The sequence below is a fragment of the Sciurus vulgaris genome (assembly GCF_902686455.1).
Source record: "Sciurus vulgaris genome assembly, chromosome: 2".
NCBI classification, from domain to species: Eukaryota; Metazoa; Chordata; class Mammalia; order Rodentia; family Sciuridae; genus Sciurus; species Sciurus vulgaris.
The window spans coordinates 204,233,108-204,252,972 of NC_136462.1; the positions used below are offsets into that span (position 1 = coordinate 204,233,108).

At 55.6% G+C, this 19,865-nt stretch overlaps 1 protein-coding gene across 8 annotated transcripts in view; it reads left to right on the plus strand.

Annotated features, from left to right (window-relative positions):
• The window catches only part of MYT1 (myelin transcription factor 1), a 61,393-nt gene that overhangs the window by 28,323 nt on the left and 13,205 nt on the right, over positions 1–19,865 (plus strand). For 4 of the 8 annotated variants that reach the window (XM_079127409.1, XM_079127410.1, XM_079127408.1 and 1 more), the window contains 12 exons: positions 1,584–1,646; positions 2,432–2,679; positions 4,032–4,913; positions 6,642–6,776; positions 7,317–7,407; positions 8,558–8,671; positions 11,406–11,620; positions 12,835–13,040; positions 13,414–13,683; positions 16,147–16,301; positions 17,119–17,181; positions 17,294–17,362. In XM_079127409.1, the coding sequence (XP_078983535.1) occupies positions 1,584–1,646; positions 2,432–2,679; positions 4,032–4,913; positions 6,642–6,776; positions 7,317–7,407; positions 8,558–8,671; positions 11,406–11,620; positions 12,835–13,040; positions 13,414–13,683; positions 16,147–16,301; positions 17,119–17,181; positions 17,294–17,362 (2,511 nt within the window). Of the gene's footprint in view, positions 1–1,583; positions 1,647–2,431; positions 2,680–4,031; positions 4,914–6,641; positions 6,777–7,316; positions 7,408–8,557; positions 8,672–11,405; positions 11,621–12,834; positions 13,041–13,413; positions 13,684–16,146; positions 16,302–17,118; positions 17,182–17,293; positions 17,363–19,865 lie in introns of those variants that run through there. The other 4 variants (XM_079127412.1, XM_079127411.1, XM_079127415.1 and 1 more) reach the window with 4 other exon arrangements.

Here is a 19,865-nt window from a genome sequence, read left to right on the forward strand (position 1 = left end):
CAGGCCTCTGCAGCAGCTGTCGCCTAATTGCCTGATTAACTCAGTGATTAATCGACTAATTGGGACCTCAGCTTCAAATCCTCAATAACAAGGAGCTTTTTGTGAAAAGTCTCAAAGCTATTTCTTGAGAGAGTGAGAGCAGTGTGGGCCTCCAGGGGCAGTGGCCTCCCCTCTGTCTGGGAAGGAAACTGCAACACGAATCCTCCCCACCCTTCCCCTCCTTCCTTCCTCAGCCTCTTGCTTGCTTCTTAGCACACTGAGCATCAGCACAGGGGGCAGGGCGTGTGGTGGCCTGTGGGGGAGGGTGTGCTGCAGGCTCGGCCCTAGGCTGTGACTTCGTTCCACAGACAGTTCTGGTGATTCCCGACAAAGCTGGTGAATGTGGGCCGCGTGACCAGCTGGGCTCCAGGTTGCAGTTGGGCCATGCTCAGTTGCACTGACACCATCAGGGCTATCTGGACCTAGGTGGGGTTGTGCCCCCACCTCCCTCCCTTTGCAGGCTTGGGGAAGAAGTGCCCTGTTTTAGGAAAGCCTGACCCCGGGCAGGAGCTCAGACTCCATTCAGCAATCCTGTTCACAACAGGGCTCCCTACCCCTCCTACAGGGTGTCTCTCCTGGTTTCCCTTGCTTGCTGGTCTGCAGTGCTTTGGGGTATTGGCAGCTCCTTGCAGCCCCCAGGAGCATGAGGTGTGGCAAACCCATCCTCAGGTGCCATGGGGCTCCACTTTAGCTGCCCTTCCAGGAGGGAACCTACAAAATCATGTTCCTGCTGCCTTGGTTGGGTGAGGAGGTCAGTGCCCACAGGTTCCTATTAATTTGGTCATGCTGGGAGACAGGTAATGACTGAGGGCAAGGAACCCAGAGGCCTACCTCTGACCCCTTGTACTTGCCAGCCCCGGGCTGGGAGCTGCCCTTCCTAACACAGTTGAAAAGTCCTTGTAGGCAGTGGGGCAGCTCTGCTCATCGGCTCTCCTGGCTTCCCTTCCCTATGTGGGAAGTTGGGACCCACACCAGGCTGAAGGTGCTGGAGTAGAGTCTGTGTTGCCAGCTGGGGTCTCTGGCTTGGGTCACACAGAGCCCAGCCTACCTGGCAGCCCTCATTCAGCTCACCTGGCAGGAGTGTTGGACTATGTCCTCAGTGGCCACAGGCCATAGAGTCAGTGATAGCCATCAAGAGTTCCAGCTTTTGTACTCTGGACTTGGCCCAGACAAGTGAAGGGCCTGCTCTAGAGTGAGATGATGTGTCCTGGGACCCCTCAAGGAGCTTTGTCTTGCAGCACCTGGAAGCTGGGTGGCAGCTGGCAGAAGGTCTGCAATGGGAAGTTAGGTGTCCAGCAGATGCCAGCATTAGAAGCCTTGCTCTTGTTCACACAGAACTTTAATTAAAATGCCCATAAAACCGTAACGAGTCATTCCTTTATTTAAATGGGGTGAGTTAGTTCACTAATTTTTTTAACAAACTGCCATGGGCCATGCTGTGATGAGCTGTTGGGAGGCCATCTCCTCTCCTCAAGAGTCAGGACCAGGGTGGCCCTAAGCCCAGATCCTGTTGCCTGAGGTGACCTTTCCTGCTTGTCTCCTAGCTGTCCCACCCCAGGATGCACAGGATCTGGACATGTCCGGGGCAAGTACTCCAGGCACCGCAGGTAAGCAGCCTTTGCCTCGCCAGGGGCAGCCCTTCCCCTGCCCGGGACCCTTTCATGGGTTAGAACCTTCCATCTCTCTCTGTAGCCTGGGGCCAGGCTGACTCCCACCCTTCTGAGCCATAGCCCTCCTATTGGACCGTGTTCCTGGGGCCCTTGAGGAGGATGAGCTTGCCAGGTTGGCAGCTAGATACACTGTGCTATGTACCCTGGTTTTCCTACTGGGGCTGCTGTGAGAACTGGGTGTGTTTGTGAGCAGAGTTTGGAACAGGCCTGGCACACAGTGGGGATGGTGTGGGCTGCTTCTGGGTTATCAGTGTGGTCACCCCATGTGGTCAGTTTCGCCTTAGGTTCCCCTGCCGTGCAGGTTCACAGGGTGGGTGTGGGTGTAGCGGTCTCAGGTGAGGGGAAGGTTAGGGTGGAGCAGACGGCCAGGATCTGCTTGAGAGCATGTGGGATGTGGGTCAGGTCTCATGGGCCCCTCTGTGAGGAGCAGCCTGGGCCAGCAGCCCTTGAGGGTCCGGGAGGCCTGTTCTAGGTGGATGTGGCTGCCCATTGTCATGCAACTGGGGATTGAACCAAGGCCCAGCTCGTGCTGGGCAAGTGCTCTACCACTGAGCTACACCCCCAAACCCTGGAAACTTTAAATGTACATAATTAGATGTGAAATTTCAAGTACATCTGCATTTGGGGCTTCCGGTTAGTGACTGCAGAGGGGGCTGCTCACACAGCCTCTAAGGCCTCCCACGACCCTGACCTGGCTCTTCCCTTCCTTCTCTCCCTTCCAGTTTACAGAGTTGCCCACTGGCCAAGAAGAGGAAGCTGGAGGGCACTGAGGCTGAGCACCTGGTGTCCAAGAGGAAGTCACACCCCCTGAAGCTGGCTCTGGACGAGGGCTACAGTGTGGACAGCGATGGCAGTGAGGAGGCCGAGGTGAAGGACGCCTCTGTTTCAGATGAATCAGAAGGAACTCTGGAGGAGGCCGAGGCTGAGATGTCGGGACAGGAGGAGATTCATCGTCCGGAGCCAGCTGAAGGTGCTTTGTCGCTTTCTCCTCTGAATAAAGGGCGCTTAGTGTGGCCTGGAGAATGCAGCCTGTGTGGGGGGAGCTCACGCTGAGTGAGGGGGAGTCTTCCTGGGAACAAGGCCTGTCTTGTCCTGACCTGTGCTGGTTTCCTGGGGGGAGGCTGCCCAGGGCACATGGTCTGTGGTGTGTGGGAACACCGCACAGGGAGAGGTGAAGGCCTGCGTGCACACGCACTTGGGGCATGTGAGAGAGAGCCTCACAGGCTGCGTCTCTGTGGGTGGCTCCTGAAGAGTGTCCTGCCTGGCCCTCTGGGAGAGCTGCCTGGAGTGGGTCCACTTGTCCCCAGACACTGAGGGGCAGGTGCTGAGGAGGCACCTCAGGTTAAGCATTAGGTGGGGGGAACTGAGTGGGGCCTCTGCAGGTGTGGTGCCTGGGGAAGCTGAGAGAGGGAGAGTGGAGGCTGAGGGGCCTGCTTCCCTTGGGGTCCACCATGGCTGGTCATGATGGGGGTACAGCCCTTGGTAAATGTGGGTAAAGGTGGTCCCTGAGCCATAGGGAGGAGTTGTATCATTCCCAGGAGTCCTGGCAGACCTGGGGAGTCTAGGGTCAGGGTGAGGCTCCAGGCCAACTGTGGCATCCCCAGAGTATCTGGGGTCATCTGACTCTGAGGGCTGGGGATGGAGTCTGTTTTACTGTGAGAGAGATCCAGGCTGGGCTCTTACTTGCCTTTCCCTGGGACTCTGGAGTGAGCAAGGGGCGCATGGAGCCAAGCTAGCCTGTGTTCCAGGTGGAAAAATCCTGACTTGCCCGCTCCTGGAAGAGAGCACCTGTGTCCAATGTCCTGGGCTGGGCACTGTGACCAGAGCATCTGCCCTGGTGCACATGATGGTAGGATGGCTCCTACTGTTGCCAGGAGTGCTGTCCCAAGCCCCACAGGGTCTGCCTGTAGTGACCACACCTTAGTTATTGTGGCTGGATATTTAAATTATAATCCTTTAAAAATATAAATGCTTTTTGATTATGAAATAATTTTTAAAAATCTGATTTACTCTTTAAGCTCCTTTGTATAAAATGTAATGGAGAAAAAACATGAATTCAAAAATATCAAAGTTAATACTTGACTTTAAAAATGCAGCAGTGGCTTATGACCCACCTTCTAACAAGTTTTCCATGATCTCCAGATTCAGGCGGAGGACTGGCAGGAGCAACCACACCTGGCACCCCCCTCCTGGACTTCCCAATCTCCTGGGCTGTGCTGAGGGAGGGTGGGTGGGGCAGGGTGGGCTGCTGCTAGGAGCCAGAGACCTGGATCCACCCCTGACACTCTCTCCAGCCCCCATGGCGTTTCTGGTTTTGTGCAGGAAGGAGCCCTGTCAAGTCCCATTTTGGACCTAACCCCATCGGCAGCCCCACTGGCTCCTCCAAGGGCAGCTACAGCAGCTGCCAGGGAATCATCGCAACTTCTCTCCTCAACCTGGGCCAAATTGCTGGAGAGACCCTGGTGGGGGAGGATGCGGGCCAGGTAGTCAAGACGGGCCCCAGCGTTTTGCACCTGCTTCAGGAAGAGGTTGTGGAGGGGGCCACCAGCGACGAGGGTGAGAAAGATCTCTTTATCCAGCCAGAGGATGCAGAGGAAGTCATTGAAGTCACCAATGAGCGTTCCCAGGAGCCGTGTCCCCCGTCCCTGGAGGATGTGGCCAGTGAGGATTCCAGCAAGCAGAAAGGTGTCCTGGGCCATGAGGAGGAGGAAGAGGAGGAGGAGGAAGAAGAGGAGGAAGAGGAGGAAGAGGAGGAGGAGGAGGATGCGGAGGAGGAGGAAGAGGAGGAGGAGGAGGAAGAAGAGGAAGGGGAGGAGGAGGGGGAGGAGGCGGCCACTCCTGATGTCATCTTTGAGGAGGATGCCTCCCACAACTCTGCCCAGAAGTCCCCTGAGCCCCGGCACCCAGAGCTGCCCAGTCCCAAGCCTGAGTACTCCGTCATTGTGGAGGTCCGCTCTGATGACGACAAGGAGGAGGACGCGGGGTCCCAGAAGTCAGCAGTCACAGATGAGTCGGAGATGTATGACATGATGACCCGAGGGAACCTGGGCCTTCTGGAGCAGGCCATCGCCCTGAAGGCCGAACAGGTGCGCACCGTCTGTGAGCCAGGCTGCCCGTCTGCTGAGCAGGGTCAGTTGGGCCCAGGTGAGCCAGGGAAGTCGGCAAAGCCCCTGGACGCTGTGCGGAAGAGCTGCTACAGTAAAGGTAGGCTGGCAGTGACCTGCCCTGCACACCCACCTCCCTCCTGGTTTCCAGGCGTGGAGATAAAGGTTGAGAGAGAGACCGTGGTGCCGCAGATGTGGTGACAGGGGACGGAAGAGCAGATGGGGCAGGGACTCACAGGACTGTGGGTGAGGGTTGGGGACCCCCACTGTGTGCCCGGGTCGGGGAAACACACACGGCTGAGATGTGTGAGAAGGGCCAGGCAGGGAGCAAGGGATGTCCGTCTGATTCTTGCCCTTCTGAGGGAGGAGCCTGCTGCTGGCTTTGTATTGGGCCTGAATTTGGCCTCTAAGACAGGGAGCTGCCCTGACTGCTGACTCCTTTTCCTATCCCAGGCCAGGCTGCCTTCTCTGGATGGACTGGGCAGCAGTACTCCCTGTGCGCTTCCACTGCTCGCTCCTGGGAAGGGTTAGCTGACACCAGAGATGAGGCAGACCAGGAGGCAGATGAGGGCTGGGGTTGAATCAGGAACCAAAAAGGCAAGAGACATGTACATGGGGGAACCCTGGAAGACATACCTGGATCACCCGGAGATAGCCTGGAGTGACAGGTAGCTCAGAGCACCACAGTCAAGTGGGTGGGGACAAGGGAATACAATTCCTGGGAACACCCACACATATAAGAAAAGCCCAGGGGGACAGATAATGAGGGGGCACAGGCAGGGATATGATTTTCAGCACAAGGTGGACCTGGACAGTGACTCTTGATGGGATACCCTTCTGGTGACACAAATTGGGGTTACTTTCTGGGGGCCCAGATGGAGGCCAGCACTGCCAGGCTCAGAACTTGGGGCCTGAGCACCAGGACACATAACTTGAAGGTGGGGCAGACTCAGGGACAGGTTGGGGGGCCTGGGCTTGTCAGGCTGCAGGCCTGTAGGTCAGGGCTTGCTTTGGAGGGACACTGACAGGCAACACAGATGCCATGGGCAGCCTGGTTCACATGTGGAGAGACTTATAGAGGCAGAGTACCTGTATCTGAAGTAGGGGTACTCTGCATGGACCCAAGGGACATGGTGGTGGAGCTACGGGCACCAGGCAGCACTCTCAGCCTGTGGGGACAGAAGTACATCCTCCTGCTTTGGGACAGTGGTGGCTTGGGGAGCCCATTCTAACTTGGAAGGCCTCTAGGGCCTGATGCAGGCCTGCCCTCTGAGTTGGGGCTCTGAGCTTGGTTCTGGGGTTTCCTGCCTTCCTGAAGGGTGGCTCATCCAGAAGGAGCATCTCTGAGATGTGCTGTGCTTTGAGGCTCTTCCAAGTCCATCTGATCCCCACACTCAATAATGACCTACCTGGACCTGCAGAGGTCAGAGGAAGCCAAGGACTGAGATTTGGTGTGGAATTCTGCATACACAGCTGTGGATAAGCTCCTTGAGCTTGGCCCTCCTCATTTTGTTGAATTCCAAGGATACTCTTGGCAGTGGGAGGCAAACTGACTTCCCCTGCCATGCGGAAGCTTGCTCACATGCTCCACACCCAGCGGGAGGGGTAGACACTCCATCCCACATGGGAGGTTTTCTTCAAAATGTTGCCTACCCTGTTTGTGGGGTCGAAACCAGCAGCCCATGTGCTTTGGACTGGCTTCTCCAGGGGCACCTGTTGTCCAGCTCCTGTTCCTCTTGGGTTTCTGGGCAGTCTTGCCTCCCTGCACCTCCCTGTTCACAACCCCTGTCCAGCCTCGGCTCTATATGATGTGTCTTGTGTGTTTCAGATGCTTCAAGAGCTGAGAAGCGTGAGATCAAGTGTCCAACGCCAGGTTGCGATGGCACTGGCCATGTTACCGGGTTGTACCCTCACCACCGTAGCCTGTCTGGCTGTCCCCATAAGGATAGGATCCCCCCAGAGAGTGAGTAGCTCCATTCAGGGTATTTGGAGGTGTTGTGGGAGGGGCAGCTTATCCAGAGCCCTGTCCCTTTGGGTTTCCCTCAAACTGCCTAAGCCCAAAATTTAGTGCTACAACATGGCTGGGACAGCAACCTGCCCAGTTTCCCCTGGAGATGCCAGTCTTGATCAGAGCCCCAGGAGGTTGCACAGACTCAGGCTGGCAGGATTGGAGGGGCTGACACCTGAGTGAGAAGGTGGAGCCTTTGCTTTCAGGTTGGAAGCCCAGAACTACAAAACAGAAAAATGAGAGGTCTCAAAGTGGACTCTAAATTCTGACCCCGGAGGCAGGCTCCGTGGTGAAGGGACACGCTTCACTTGGCTGAGGGCAGGCTCATGTTTGCAGGCTCTACAGGGAGAGCCACCCTGAGCTATTGCCTCAAGCCTCTGTGGCTCCTCTTTGCCTACAAAGCTGCAGGCTTCAGTCAGGGCTCCGGTACCCTCTTTGGGCTGTCCTCCCCCAACACTATGTCATTGCTCTCTGCCTTCTCTGGTTTTCTTACAGTCTTGGCCATGCATGAGAATGTGCTGAAGTGTCCCACTCCTGGCTGCACGGGCCAGGGCCATGTGAACAGCAACCGCAACACACACAGAAGGTACCGGGGTTGATCTAGGCTGTGGTGGGGAATCTGGGCTGGGCCTGCAGTGTGTCCCCACCCTGGCCTTGAACCCTCAGCTGTGGTAGACTGTGACCTGATCTGTGCTTGGGACAGTGGGCACAAGGTTAGGGCCTGGGCTTTCGAGGGGCCTTCGTATGGGCAGAGTGGCCCTGGAGCTGCACCACCTGCTGGTGCTGCTGCCCACACTCCTGTGAGCTGGCAGTGTACATGGGCCTCTTTTGAAAAGTCTGACACTTGTGAAGAGGCCAGATGGAGACTGTGTACTGAGCATTTGGTAAACCTCTGTTAATGTGTAGAAGGACAAATGTGGACCCAGCAGGAAGCTCAGTGGCTGGGGCTGTACTCTGGGCTTTTCTGAGCAAGTGCAGAGGCCAGGTAGACATGAGGCTTCCAGGCCACTGCCTATATTTACTTGTTGGTCATCTCCCTCCATGAGAGGGGTCCATGGTTTTAGCTCATCTTGTTTGGCCATACTGGACAGGATGGGCCTGGGCCCCAGTGGGCACAGTCAGCTGGGGGAAGTGCCAGAGCTCTCCAACTCTGTTCATTGGAAAAGAGACCAGGATCCCAAGCCATGTGATTGTGTCACCCTCCATGACCTAGAGCTGGCTCCTGAGCTCACTGTCAGCCCAGTTTTGACAGGGGAACTGCTCTGCCTTGATTCTGGTCATTTTCTGGGAAGGTCCAGAATCTTCCAGGGACACAGCACTCAGGTTGTGATCTGAGTGGGGCCCTTGGTTCCCCCAAGTCAGCTTACAAACATCAGCCAGAGATGGTTCCAGTCTGACCCTGGGAGCTGGTGAGTGACAGGAGCAAGTCAGAGGGCAGGCCTGGCACCAGGCCTAGCAGAGGAGGTGTCTCTGTCTGAGCTTTGCTTCCTTTTAGTATGCGTTTCATTTTTGTGTGTCACTGGCATAAATTTTCCAAAACAGAAACTGAGCAATTTGTACTTTGAGGGCTCAGGACAGAGCCAGAGAGAAAACTTGTCCTGTGGGAATGTGAGTCAGGAACACATCTGGAGCTCTCATGTCTGAATGATGCTGCTCCCAGACCCACACATCTGGCCACCCTGGACAGCATGGCCTGGAGGAAAAGGCTCAGATCTCTTTCCTTTTCTTTCCTTTAGTTTGTCTGGGTGTCCCATTGCTGCTGCTGAAAAATTAGCCAAATCTCATGAGAAGCAGCCACCGCAGACAGGAGATCCTTCCAAGAATAGCTCCAATTCAGATCGGATCCTCAGGTGGGTGAGATGAACTGCAGAACTGAAGGGGCCTCCCCAGTGCCTGCAGGGGTTCTCAGTCTCCTCTGAGATGTGGTGTGGTGCATACCACTCAGCCCCCAGGAGAATCCCCTGCTGCAGAACTCACCAGACCCTCAACCAACATGCGAACACTGCGTGGCCACTCTGGCCTTAGGCACAGGCTGCTCTGCCTTGCTCTCTCCAAGGTGCCTGCTCCAATCACTGAGACTGTTCAGGGACCCATTTGCAGAGAAGGCCCTGTTCCTATTTGGAGACAGAAGACCATACCAGTCAAGGGCAATGGATGGCCAGGAAGCACCATGGCACTAATTCCTGTCTGTCCTGTCTGTCTTCCCATCCTAGGGTAGACCCTAATGCAAGGGAGAAGGGAGGGTGCAGGCCCTGCTCCTAGCCCTGCCTCCTGTGAGCATCTGAGACAGCAGTTTGATTGTGTGCACATAGGCCTGTATGTCTGCACACCTGTGTGGATGTGTGCATCCATGATGCATTTACATATGTCTGCAACTGCATGTGTGTATGCATGTGTAGAATACTCTCATCAATGCAGGGACCCTCTGAAAGACCACCCAGAATGTATCTGCTCAGCTCCCTCCATACAGGTGACCCTGGGAAGTGGGTTTCACAGATAAAGCCAGAGGTTTGGGCACTTTCCCAAGGTTACACCTCCTAACTAGCCTATTGTCAGAGCCTTGTTCTCAACCACAGTCTTCCACTGGTGGGGCCAAGTCCTTGGGCCAAGAGGCACTACTGACTCATTTCCCCCATGCTGATCCCAATTTCTCTGAGGAGCCAGAACTTGCTCATATGTCTCTGACCCTGGTTCTCCTACCCTTGTTCCATGTCTGTCTCCCCAGACAAGAGAGCAGGAGACAGTCCATCATGCCCAGCAGAGGCCAAGCCCAGGCTGGCACAGTATTGCCACCTCTTTGCAGGGCCCCATGGCTACTGCCCTCTGCCTTTCCTGGCACAGGCTTGCAGAGCCCCAGTCAGAAGATCTTGGCTGCCAACCATGGCTGTGCCACACAATGGCCCTTGACTGGCTTTTCCAGAGTGCCCCTCAGAAGGAGTGGCCCCATTCATTGCATCTCTGACTGGGGCAGGGCTCAACGTTCCTGCTCTAGGTGGGTGTGCTCACGTCCCATCCATGGGCTCTTATAGCCCTGCGGGTTCCAGCTGTCATGTTCCCACTGGCTGACTCTCAGATGGTTTGAAACAGCTTCTTTCCTCCACACTCTGCTCTTCGTTCCAGCATCCTAGCAGTTGCTAATTTCATCCTTTCCCTGACAGGATCTAAGTCCCTGATAAAATATGAAAACGTCCTGGGTATAATGCCAGGTGAGGTCAGGAAGAGGAACAGGCCCCAGATTTGGAGGCTGCTCCCCCTGGGACTGGGACATATTTGTCCACCTCTGGAACTCGAAAGTTCTTGTCAGACTTCAGAGACATGATGTGTTCCCCAGTCTCTGGTGAGCACTTGACCTATAGTCAAGGGGCACTTGGCCAGGGGCAGAGGACTACCTGTTGGGCTGCTGATTCCATCTGGCCCACATTTCTGAGGTCCTAGCCTGGGATATGAGGACAGACCTTGCAAAACTTCCCTGGTGTCTATGACCCCAAGTCTAAAGATCCTAGCAGAAGCCTGGCCAAAGAAAAAGTGGCACAGATGCTAAGGTCAGAGTTGATGTGTCCCTACTGGAGGCCAGTGCAGCCTCCCCAGGCACTGCTGGGTCAGTCCATCCTGGGCCCCTTCCTTCCTGGGACTGGGCACATCCCATACTCTTGGTGTCTGGCCTTGAGAGCTGGCCTGATGGTGGCAGGCCACCTGGTGTCTCTCTTCTCTGGCCACATTCAAGTTCCTAGAGTGCCCGTGCTTTGAGGCCCTCACCCACTTTCAGACCTAGCACATCACTGAAGTCAGTGCTCGGTCCAGATGGGGACAAGGATTGCTGGGTGCTCACTGGTGCTGTCTCTTCTCTTCCCACCTCTGAGCCAACGGGTTCAGAAGTCCCTCTGTGCTCACTGATCTCGCTCCCTGCCTCCCACGGCCTTCCTGCTTCCTTTCTGTTCAAGCCTTTTCCCAAGAACTCTCCATGGACTTCAGTGAACTGAAAACTTTCTGTGGCCTTTTTGTGCCTGCTGCTGACCCTTTTAGCAGACCCTCATGGGGCTGTCTTAACTCAACTTTGAGAAGAGGTCCACTAAGGGCTAAGTCCTTGCCTGAGGGGAGATCTGGGTCCAGTTGGGTCCGAGGCCACGCTGCTACTTCCAAGCTGATGTCCCCCCAGATACCCTGATGGTCTCCTTGCTGGAGTGCTGGGTTGTTCTGCTATGTAGTGGCCTAATATTGTGCTGGGCTATGCCAGAGCCGGGCTCCCTGCCAAGGGCTGGCCAACTGTATTTGAACTGAGGAGTTTTAGGTCATTTCCTCTGGCTAGTACCCTCTGTATGAGGAGGTGGTGCTGTTCCTCGCAGGTTCCTATTGCTGCCTCCTGGTGGGCAGTCCTTCCTTGTACTGACCACAGACCTGCCACAGGGCCCTTTCCCTGGGAGCTGACATTCTGATGGTCTTCAGGGGCAGGATATGGGGGTGTTTCCCTGGGTCTCCATTCTCAATGGTCTATGTGGGGTCCCTGCCTAGGCTGTTGGATAGGATGGGGGAGGGTGGCATTGTGTCCCCTGTCCCTTACAGGCTCTGATCTCTGTTTTACACCAGGCCCATGTGCTTTGTGAAGCAGCTTGAGGTCCCTCCTTATGGGAGCTACCGGCCCAATGTGGCTCCTGCCACACCCAGGGCCAACTTGGCCAAGGAGCTGGAGAAGTTCTCCAAGGTCACCTTTGACTACGCAAGTTTTGACGCTCAGGTTTTTGGCAAACGTATGCTTGCCCCAAAGATTCAGACCAGCGAAACCTCACCCAAAGCCTTCCAATGTAAGTTGGGGAGAATCATTCTTGTCTTTGTTCCTGGGAGGGTGGGTCCAGTGCTCTGAGGAGCTAGGAGGTCTGAGGTGAAGGTCTGAAACTTCAGATGCCCAGGGGTCACTGCTGTGGCCTCCTTGAGGCCCACATCTCTCCCATGTGCTTCTGGGGACTTTACATGTTTCCCAAGTATCTGTAAAGCAAAACCAGGTCCTTTATGGGTGTATATCCAGAGACTTAAGAATAACTTCACTGACATGGTCCACCCTGAGAGAGCTCCTTTCCCAATGCAGTGGGGTGTCTATTAGCAATGCCAGACTGTAGGATCGGGCAGGACCTGTACCCTGGCAGGAAACCACTTGCTTTCTTGCACAGGAACCATCTAATTGGAAACACTGTGACATCATCAGCATTTATATTGACAAAGATAATTCCTGCTTATCTTTTAGAACAATCTCCCATCTTTTCTTGCCCCTCATTGCACTCATTTGTCAGTGTTGGAAACCCATGTGAGGTGGAAAAGCACACAGTTCACTGGTGACTGGGATCAGTGCCTCCCAGTGGGTGCGGACAGGGCAAGAAGGAGTTTCCTTCTGTTGTTGAGCTGCCCCTGGGAGGGAGGTTCTTCCTCCCTGTAGTGCAGAGAGCCTGCTCACCAGGACTGGGACCTGGGTGCCTGCAGGCTGGGCAGCGCCCTCCAGCAGCATTCCCCAGAGCCGGAGCTGGAAACACTGGTGTTTGTGGTTCCTCTGTATCATGTGGAAGAGCAATTCTATGGCCAGTACATTTTGGGGAGAAGACAATTCCCTCATTTGTGTTGTCTGTAATGTTGCTTTGTTAAGGCAGCAGCTACTAACTAGGGATGCAAAGTCAGCTGAGGTGTTGTGACACCTTCTGATACCATGTGACAAAATGACCCTCATGAGTGACATTCCAAACACCCTTTCCATAGAACTCTCCAATCTCTCATCAAGCACTTGCTAATGGACACATTATTTTTGCTTGGAACATCAGGGCTGCTGAGATGTCTTTGGAAGGTTTTGCTCTTTCTGCTTAGATCTTGGTCAGGCTAGAAATGAGAGGTCTCCTCAGGGCTGGGGGGCATTGGAGGGGCGACAGCTGTGCCCAAGCCTGCATTGCAGTGGCTGTGCTCTGGCCCCAGCATGCCCCACTCGTCTGCCATCTCTGTCCCTGTCTAAGTCAGTGGTGTTGTTCCCTTTTTGCAGCCAAAACTTCCCCAAAGGCCTCCTCCCCCGAGGCTCAGCCCCCCAGTAGTTATGTGAGGAGCACCCCACCCTCTTCTGCAGGCTTCGACTACTCACACGACGCTGAGGCTGCACACATGGCCGCCACCGCCATCCTGAACCTCTCGACCCGCTGCTGGGAGATGCCTGAGAACCTCAGCACAAAGCCACAGGACCTACCCAGCAAGGTGAGGAGGCTGCAGTCCCACCCGCTCCTTGTAGGAGATGCTTCCGGAACAGCTGGGGCCTAGTTGACAACTCTCATACTTGACTTTACTCTTGGTCTTGGCCTGCCCCCAGTGAGTTACGTGTGCTATGGAAGAAGGACTGAGCTAGGGACTGGCTTGTGCTGAAGGGAGCAAGAGGGACCACAGACTCCTTTTCCTGTGGTCAGGAAGCAATAGCCAGTCCTTCCCTCTCTGCAGTAATCTATTCTTGTTGCTCTGCTTCCTTCCATGGGAACCAGTGTTCTGGGCTCTCTGTGAATCTGATTAAAATGCACCAGAAAGCACACGTGGAAGGGGTTGATTCTCACATATATTTTTTCACCTTCCAACCTAGTCTGTGGACATCGAGGTAGATGAAAATGGAACACTGGACTTGAGCATGCACAAACGCCGCCAGCGGGACGGTGCTTTCCCCAGCAGCAGCAGCTGCAGCAGCAGCCCAGGTGTCAAGTCTCCTGATGCCTCCCAGCGCCAGAGCAGCACCAGTGCCCCCAGCAGCTCCATGACCTCACCCCAGTCCAGCCAGGCCTCCCGTCAGGATGAGTGGGACCGGCCCCTGGACTACACCAAGCCTAGCCGCCTTCGAGAAGAGGAGCCTGAGGAGGTGGGTGTGGGGCAGGCTGGCACAAGTGGGTAATCACTTCCTAGATGGCTCCACCTCTTGGCTCTGGTAGGGCTGTGGGGTCCCTTCCTTTGTGTGAAGGAGCCTCCACCTTCTGGGCAGCTGGGACTCAGGGCCTGCCCTCCAGGAAGGGTTTCTCCTGCTTAGCCATGTTCAGCATTGTCCATTGACAAAGGTGGTCTTCTCACCTGACATGATGCATGGACAGCACCAATGTGGATGCTCCCAGAGTGTGGGGAGGAGAGGGCCTTATTTCAGATTTCATGGGGATGATTTGGAGAAAGCTCAAGCTTCTTTGGTTTTGTGAGCCTCCCACTAACCTGCAAAACACATCTGCTGTCCACACAGGGGCTCAGCCACTTGGCTCCTTGGGCCAAGATAGTGAGAAACTCCTGACTCAGACCCCTCTTGGGCGTGGAACTCTATAGTGGGCAGTGGCCTGAGTCCCCAAGACCAGGACCAACCCAAGAGAAGATAGCCAAGCATTGGTGTTGGAGCTGTGGAAACTTCATTTTCCAATCATCCCATCTATCTGATCTATTAAATGAAGAGCCCTGGACATGGGCTCCCTAGGGCTTTTCCCCCACGAGAGGGCCTCCTAAGGAGCAGAGTCCAGCTCCAAGAGCACACAAGCTGCATGAGGCCTGTGGGCTCCCCCTTTCTTTACCTCTCCTAGGCTCCTCTGGAGGGGATCCCTCTGCAGGGGGTGGAACCAAGTGCTCAAGGTGGAGAGGTGTGGCAAGGACCCCTCCTGGCCCATCCAGTGTGAGCTATGCTCCTCATTTGACCCGTGGGTGGGACTCAGGATCACCCCATTTTACAGAGGGATAGACTGGGCTCCCTGGCTAGGTCACATGGCCCCCATCAGGTGTCGGGGTCCTGGAGGAGGTCCCTTTGGAGGGAAGCCACACCTGGTACTGCTTCTGCCTGGTTTTCTGAGGCTGGTTTCCTTCCCTTGGTGGGCAGGAGTCCTGCCTGGGCCGGGGGCAGGTGTGACTTCCTGGGCAGTGTCCCTGCTGCTAGCTCTTATCCGAAGGTCTACAAGCTTCAACACTCATGCTCTACTCCTAGGACTCAGCACCACCACCACCTCCTTCCCGCATACTTGCATTCCTCACCCCTCTAACCCTATGGCCATGACTTATCAGCCAGCTGCCTTCTTGGCCCAGTGAATGGGCCCTCCTCTGCCCCTTCCTTGGCCCCTGCTCAATGCTGGTCTCCCTAGGCTGCTTTGGTCCCCCCTCTTCTCCCTTACTTAATACATCTTTTTGGGTCACTTCTTTACCCCTAGGAATAAGCAATCATCTATACGGTGACTCCGTCTCAAAGGTCCTGAGGTCCCCCAACTGAAGCCTGTGCTACCAGTGGTGGCTAGTTACGCACTCTGTAGCAAGTAGCCTTGGCTCATCCCCAAACCCTGCCTCTTCACCCACCCACTTCCTAGGCATAAGTCACCCCCAGAAGTGCCTCCAGAGACAGGCCCTTCCTGTCCCTCTATCTCTGTCCTGGATTTCTGACTCAGGCCCTCCTGCCAGCATTGCCTGAGGTCCCGTGTTGCCAGAGCAGTCCGTCCTTCCTGTCCCCAGGTACTTTATGCCCTTTGTATCCATGGTCCTCTGGGTCAATGTCTTCCCCTCTGTTTCTAGGAGCCCTCACACATCCTGAGGCTAGGTGTGTCTGCCAAGGAGCTTGCTCCAACTGGCTAAGCAAATAAGTCTCTTTGAGCCTGTTCAGTGGAGGCAAAGGCAGCACTAGCCTCTGACCAGGTCTACCGCCAGTTGCCCGAGTTGCCTGGCTCATGGGCACCTTCTTACTTGCTATTCTCTCAGGTCTGTGGGGGTAGTGCCTGAATAATTTACTGGGACCCGTGGCAAGTTGATGCCAGCCCTGCAACCATGCAGCCATCCTGCGGGACTTTGGCTGTCCGACCCTGCTAGAGCCCCGCCCTTACTGGAAGGAGCTATTCCTTGCCCACCTGTGGGTTGGTAGACAGTCTTCTAGAGCTAGTGTTTAGCCGATGGCTTGTGAAGTACCACGCCTGGGGGGTGGGTGGGTGGGGGGTCACCAGGTCATAACAAGTGGTAATCATGCTCACCAGTGCAGCTTCCTGATAGGGCCTGTGGACATCTGGGCCCTGTCTTTGCCCTGAGGGCTCTCCTCCCAGGTGTTCATTCTGTGGGGTGACCTGGTGGAGGTGACCTGAGGTCAGGCAGTGCAGATTCCTGTCTCTGGTGGTCCAAGATCTCTGGTGTAGGGAGGGTCCAGGCCACAGATTGCCCTCTGTGTTCCCTGGGGGAACTGGACCTTTTCCCTCCTCCAAAAGGCAAGAATTCCAGGAATGCTTCTTGGATACTGTCCTGAAGCGTCCCTCTCCCTCACCCACCGGGTTGGGTGCCCGGGCCTCCCCACCAGCCGTTAAAACATCTCCCTGCTGGTTTTTTGCAGTCAGAGCCAGCAGCACATTCTTTTGCTTCTTCTGAAGCAGATGACCAGGAGGTGTCAGAAGAGAACTTTGAAGAGCGGAAGTACCCAGGAGAAGTCACCCTGACCAATTTCAAGCTGAAGTTTCTCTCCAAGGACATAAAGAAGGAGCTGCTCACGTAAGCTGTTACACCTCCAGTATGGGAGGAGCAGGCCTGATCATCGCCTGTGGCAGCTGGGTCTTCTCCCTTCAGGGACTCTCCTGCCTGGCTCTACCACTTCCAGTCAGGCAGCCCTCATGGCAACAGATACTTCCTGTCACTGCTGTGCTCTGCCGGGCGTTGATATGATCCTCCAAAAAGCAATTAAGAACAGGAAGAGTCTTTGGCCAGCCTGCAGAGTAGGACAGAGCAGAGCAGAGCAGGATGAGGACCAAGGAGTCACAGGGGAAACTTCACAGGAGCCCAGCCCTCTCCCTGAGGCCACAGCTGGATCCCTGCCTGGGCCTGGGGCTCACTTCTTGGTCTCCACCCTCAGCTAGAGCCTCTGTTTCACTCCCCCCCCCCCCACCACTAACTGCCTCCCCTAGAGCCATGCCTGGCACCTGTGCCAGGGTGACCCAGTCCTCCTCTCCCCAGGGCACCCCACTCTTGCCCTTCTGCCTCAGGGCTGGCTTTCGCTGGGTGCTGGCTCCAGTCTCTTGTCCCTAGGAGAGGCCATGCTGGTTCAGGAGTTGAAGCTGGAAGGGGCCCTGGCCTACGTGTCCATACAGGAGCACACAGCACACATGCAACTGCTCAGCACTTGTGCTTTGGAGGCATCTTAACTTCAAGTCCAACTTTTCCTTCTTGAGTTAAGCTGTGTGGGATAAGCTTTCAGGCTGAGACAAGGGTTCTCCTCCTAGGGCTGGGGGCAGCCAGGAGGGTCCTGGCTGCCCACTGCGGCACCTGCAGTGCACGTCACGCTCTGTTCTGATGCTCTTTTTCCTTTGTCCAGTTGTCCCACCCCTGGCTGTGACGGCAGTGGCCACATCACTGGGAACTATGCCTCCCACCGCAGGTTCGTCCCCTGCTCCTCTAGCCTGGCCCTGGTGCTTTCTGGGGGGTCTTCCTCTTCTCCTCCTCTGCTCCTCCTCTGTGGCTTACCCCGTATCCCATCTCTTCTCTTTCAGCCTCTCTGGTTGCCCTCTTGCTGACAAGAGCCTCAGAAACCTCATGGCTGCCCACTCTGCTGACCTCAAGTATGTTTGCGCTCCCTGACCCCTGTCTCTTGGGCAGTTCCCTTGCTTTGCTCTCTCCTTCATGAGGCTCCTGCCAAAGTCGGTTCTCTCCAAGATGCCACCTGGGCTGGCCCCTGCTCTCCTGGAGGGGGCAGGGGGCATGCCCAAGGAAGGGCTGCTTCTGCCTGGCTGGGGCTGCACTGCCACCTGTGGCCCTGCTCTGGCACTGCCACTGCTTCTCCCCTGGGCTGGAGCCAGGGCTGCCACAGGTTCTTACACAGCCCTGGCCCCTCCCTACCTTCTCTGGAGGACCCTGCAGGGCTTCCTGGGTCTGCTTTGCCCACGGTCCTAGAGGTCTGGGGAAAGGCCAGAATTGGCTGAGGCTTGCAAGTCCTGCCATGGCTCAGTGGCTGCAGGTTGTGTGGCTCTTGCTAAGTGAAATGGAATCAATGATGCAAGAGAGCTCCTTGCCTCCTTCTCCTGCAACCCTCAGCTGCTCTGTACTGTCCCAGCACCTCCCAGCGGTACCTGCTTCCTGCTCTTGCCTTCTCTGCTGGCCTCTTTCTGCTTCTGTGCCTCCCTGCCCCTAGTAAATGGCAGGACAGGCCCTGTGGGCACCAACTAGCTGCTTGAGGTGTCCTGCACACACGAGGCAGGCACCCAGAGGTTTCAAGGTATCTGTCCTTCTGGGGTTGGAGTTGGGAACAGTTGTTTCCTTTGGTTCTGATGCCTGTGACTGAACTGTGACATTACAGACCCCATGATCCTGATCTGCAAGGACCTCATCCTGGACCCCAGGGCCAAGTGGAGGCCACAGCCCACAGTTTATGCCCCTGGGACTGGCTCTTGTGAGACTTATATTAGGAGGCCCTGAATCCAGGTCAAGGCTCCTTGGCCAGTTTGGGGGCCAGAGAGAAGCTGGACAGGGTGCCTTTGGGATGAGGAGCCTGAACGTGAAGGCTTCAGGATAACAGAGCTGGCTTAGGGCAGGACTGGAATTCCTGGGTCTCCAGCTACCACCCTGCAACCTTGTCTCTACCCTCCTGTGGAGGAGTGTGCCCCACTTGGTTTTCCTTCTGGGAGTGAACAGCAGGTGTGCACCTTGGTGGGTGCACACATTTACTCATTCACTCTTTGCCCTACCATTTCCGGCCTGGAAACCCAAAGTGGGAGCACTGAGCTCTGCAGCCTTGGGGCTCCTCCACCACCCTTCTTTCTTGTCATCTTTCTTATATTCTGTTTTCCTTTCCAATTCTGCTTTCTTTTCTCATGATGATCAGTTTTCATGGTTTTCCAAGGGAAGGGCTTGAGCTAGTTATGCAGACAAAGCCAATGCTCTGGGCTGTCGGAGGAAACTTGCAAGATCCTGTCAGGAGACAGTTGCTGGGAGGTCAGGGTCCTCCTGAGACAGAACCTGTGAAGAATACAAAACTTCTATAGAAATAGCAGCAAAAATTCTCCCTTATGTGTAGGGAACCACTCAGCCTCAGTGAGTGTGGGCAAGTGGCTGAGTACTCCACTCTCCAGAGTTACTCTCTGCCCTGGTCTTTCTGGGATGCCATTGCCTGTCTCCCACAGTGCGACCACACATTTCCTGACCACAGTGAGACCTGGCGATTGTGGGTGATGGTGGCCTGGCTCCTCCACGTCTCCATTTCCTGGTGCATGGGCTCTCGCTCCTTGTCCTCCTGAGTGGGGGTTGAGCTGGCCAGGTTGGGGCAGATGAGTCTTTTGGTGACCTTCCTCTCAATACATGCAAAGACTCTAAGAAGATTCTGTCCCATAAGAGAGCCCACTGGCACTCATTCCCCATTCTATGTGTCTGCGTGCCCAGGAGTTGCATGTGAGGAGTCCAGGTGCAGCCACACAACTGCAGGGCATGGTGGGCTCTGCACAGGGCAGGGTTGCTCTTGAAGCCCGCAGATGGGATCAGAGTATGTGCTGCCCAAACACAGCATGTCCATAAGGCATGGATTCTTCTGCCTTATTTACGCAAGCAGAGGGAGGGGTGCTGGGGGCTCCAGCTCCCATGGCTGACCTTGTACAGCCCATAGGACTGTATAGAGGAGAACTGCCCTTCTGATGGTGTGGACACTGTCTTCTCCTGAGCACATCTCTTGGGAAGAGCCATTGTGTCAAGCTCAGCACAGAGTGCGGGGTGGCCCTGCCTCCGGTCAAGTCATGCTGCCCTGTGGGAGTCAGGGACCCAGTGGAGACTCACCAGAGCCAATGAGTGTGTCTGCACCTCACCACTGGTGCTACTCATCTCTGCCTAGAAGCCTGGGTCTGCCACCAAATGACCACCATCCTCAGTGTCCACCTGAGGTCTTCCAGGTACTTCCCTGGTGCTGAGTGTCAGGCAGTGCTCACCTGGCCTGCAGGCTGGCACCCTCATAAGGGTTGAAGTGCAGAGCAGATCTAAAGGGGAGACAGGCCCACCTGCAGAGTCTGCCCTCCTCCCCACCCTTACACCTACGAAGGCTCACGTTTTATCTTGGTTGTCATTTGGAAGAAAATAAGAACA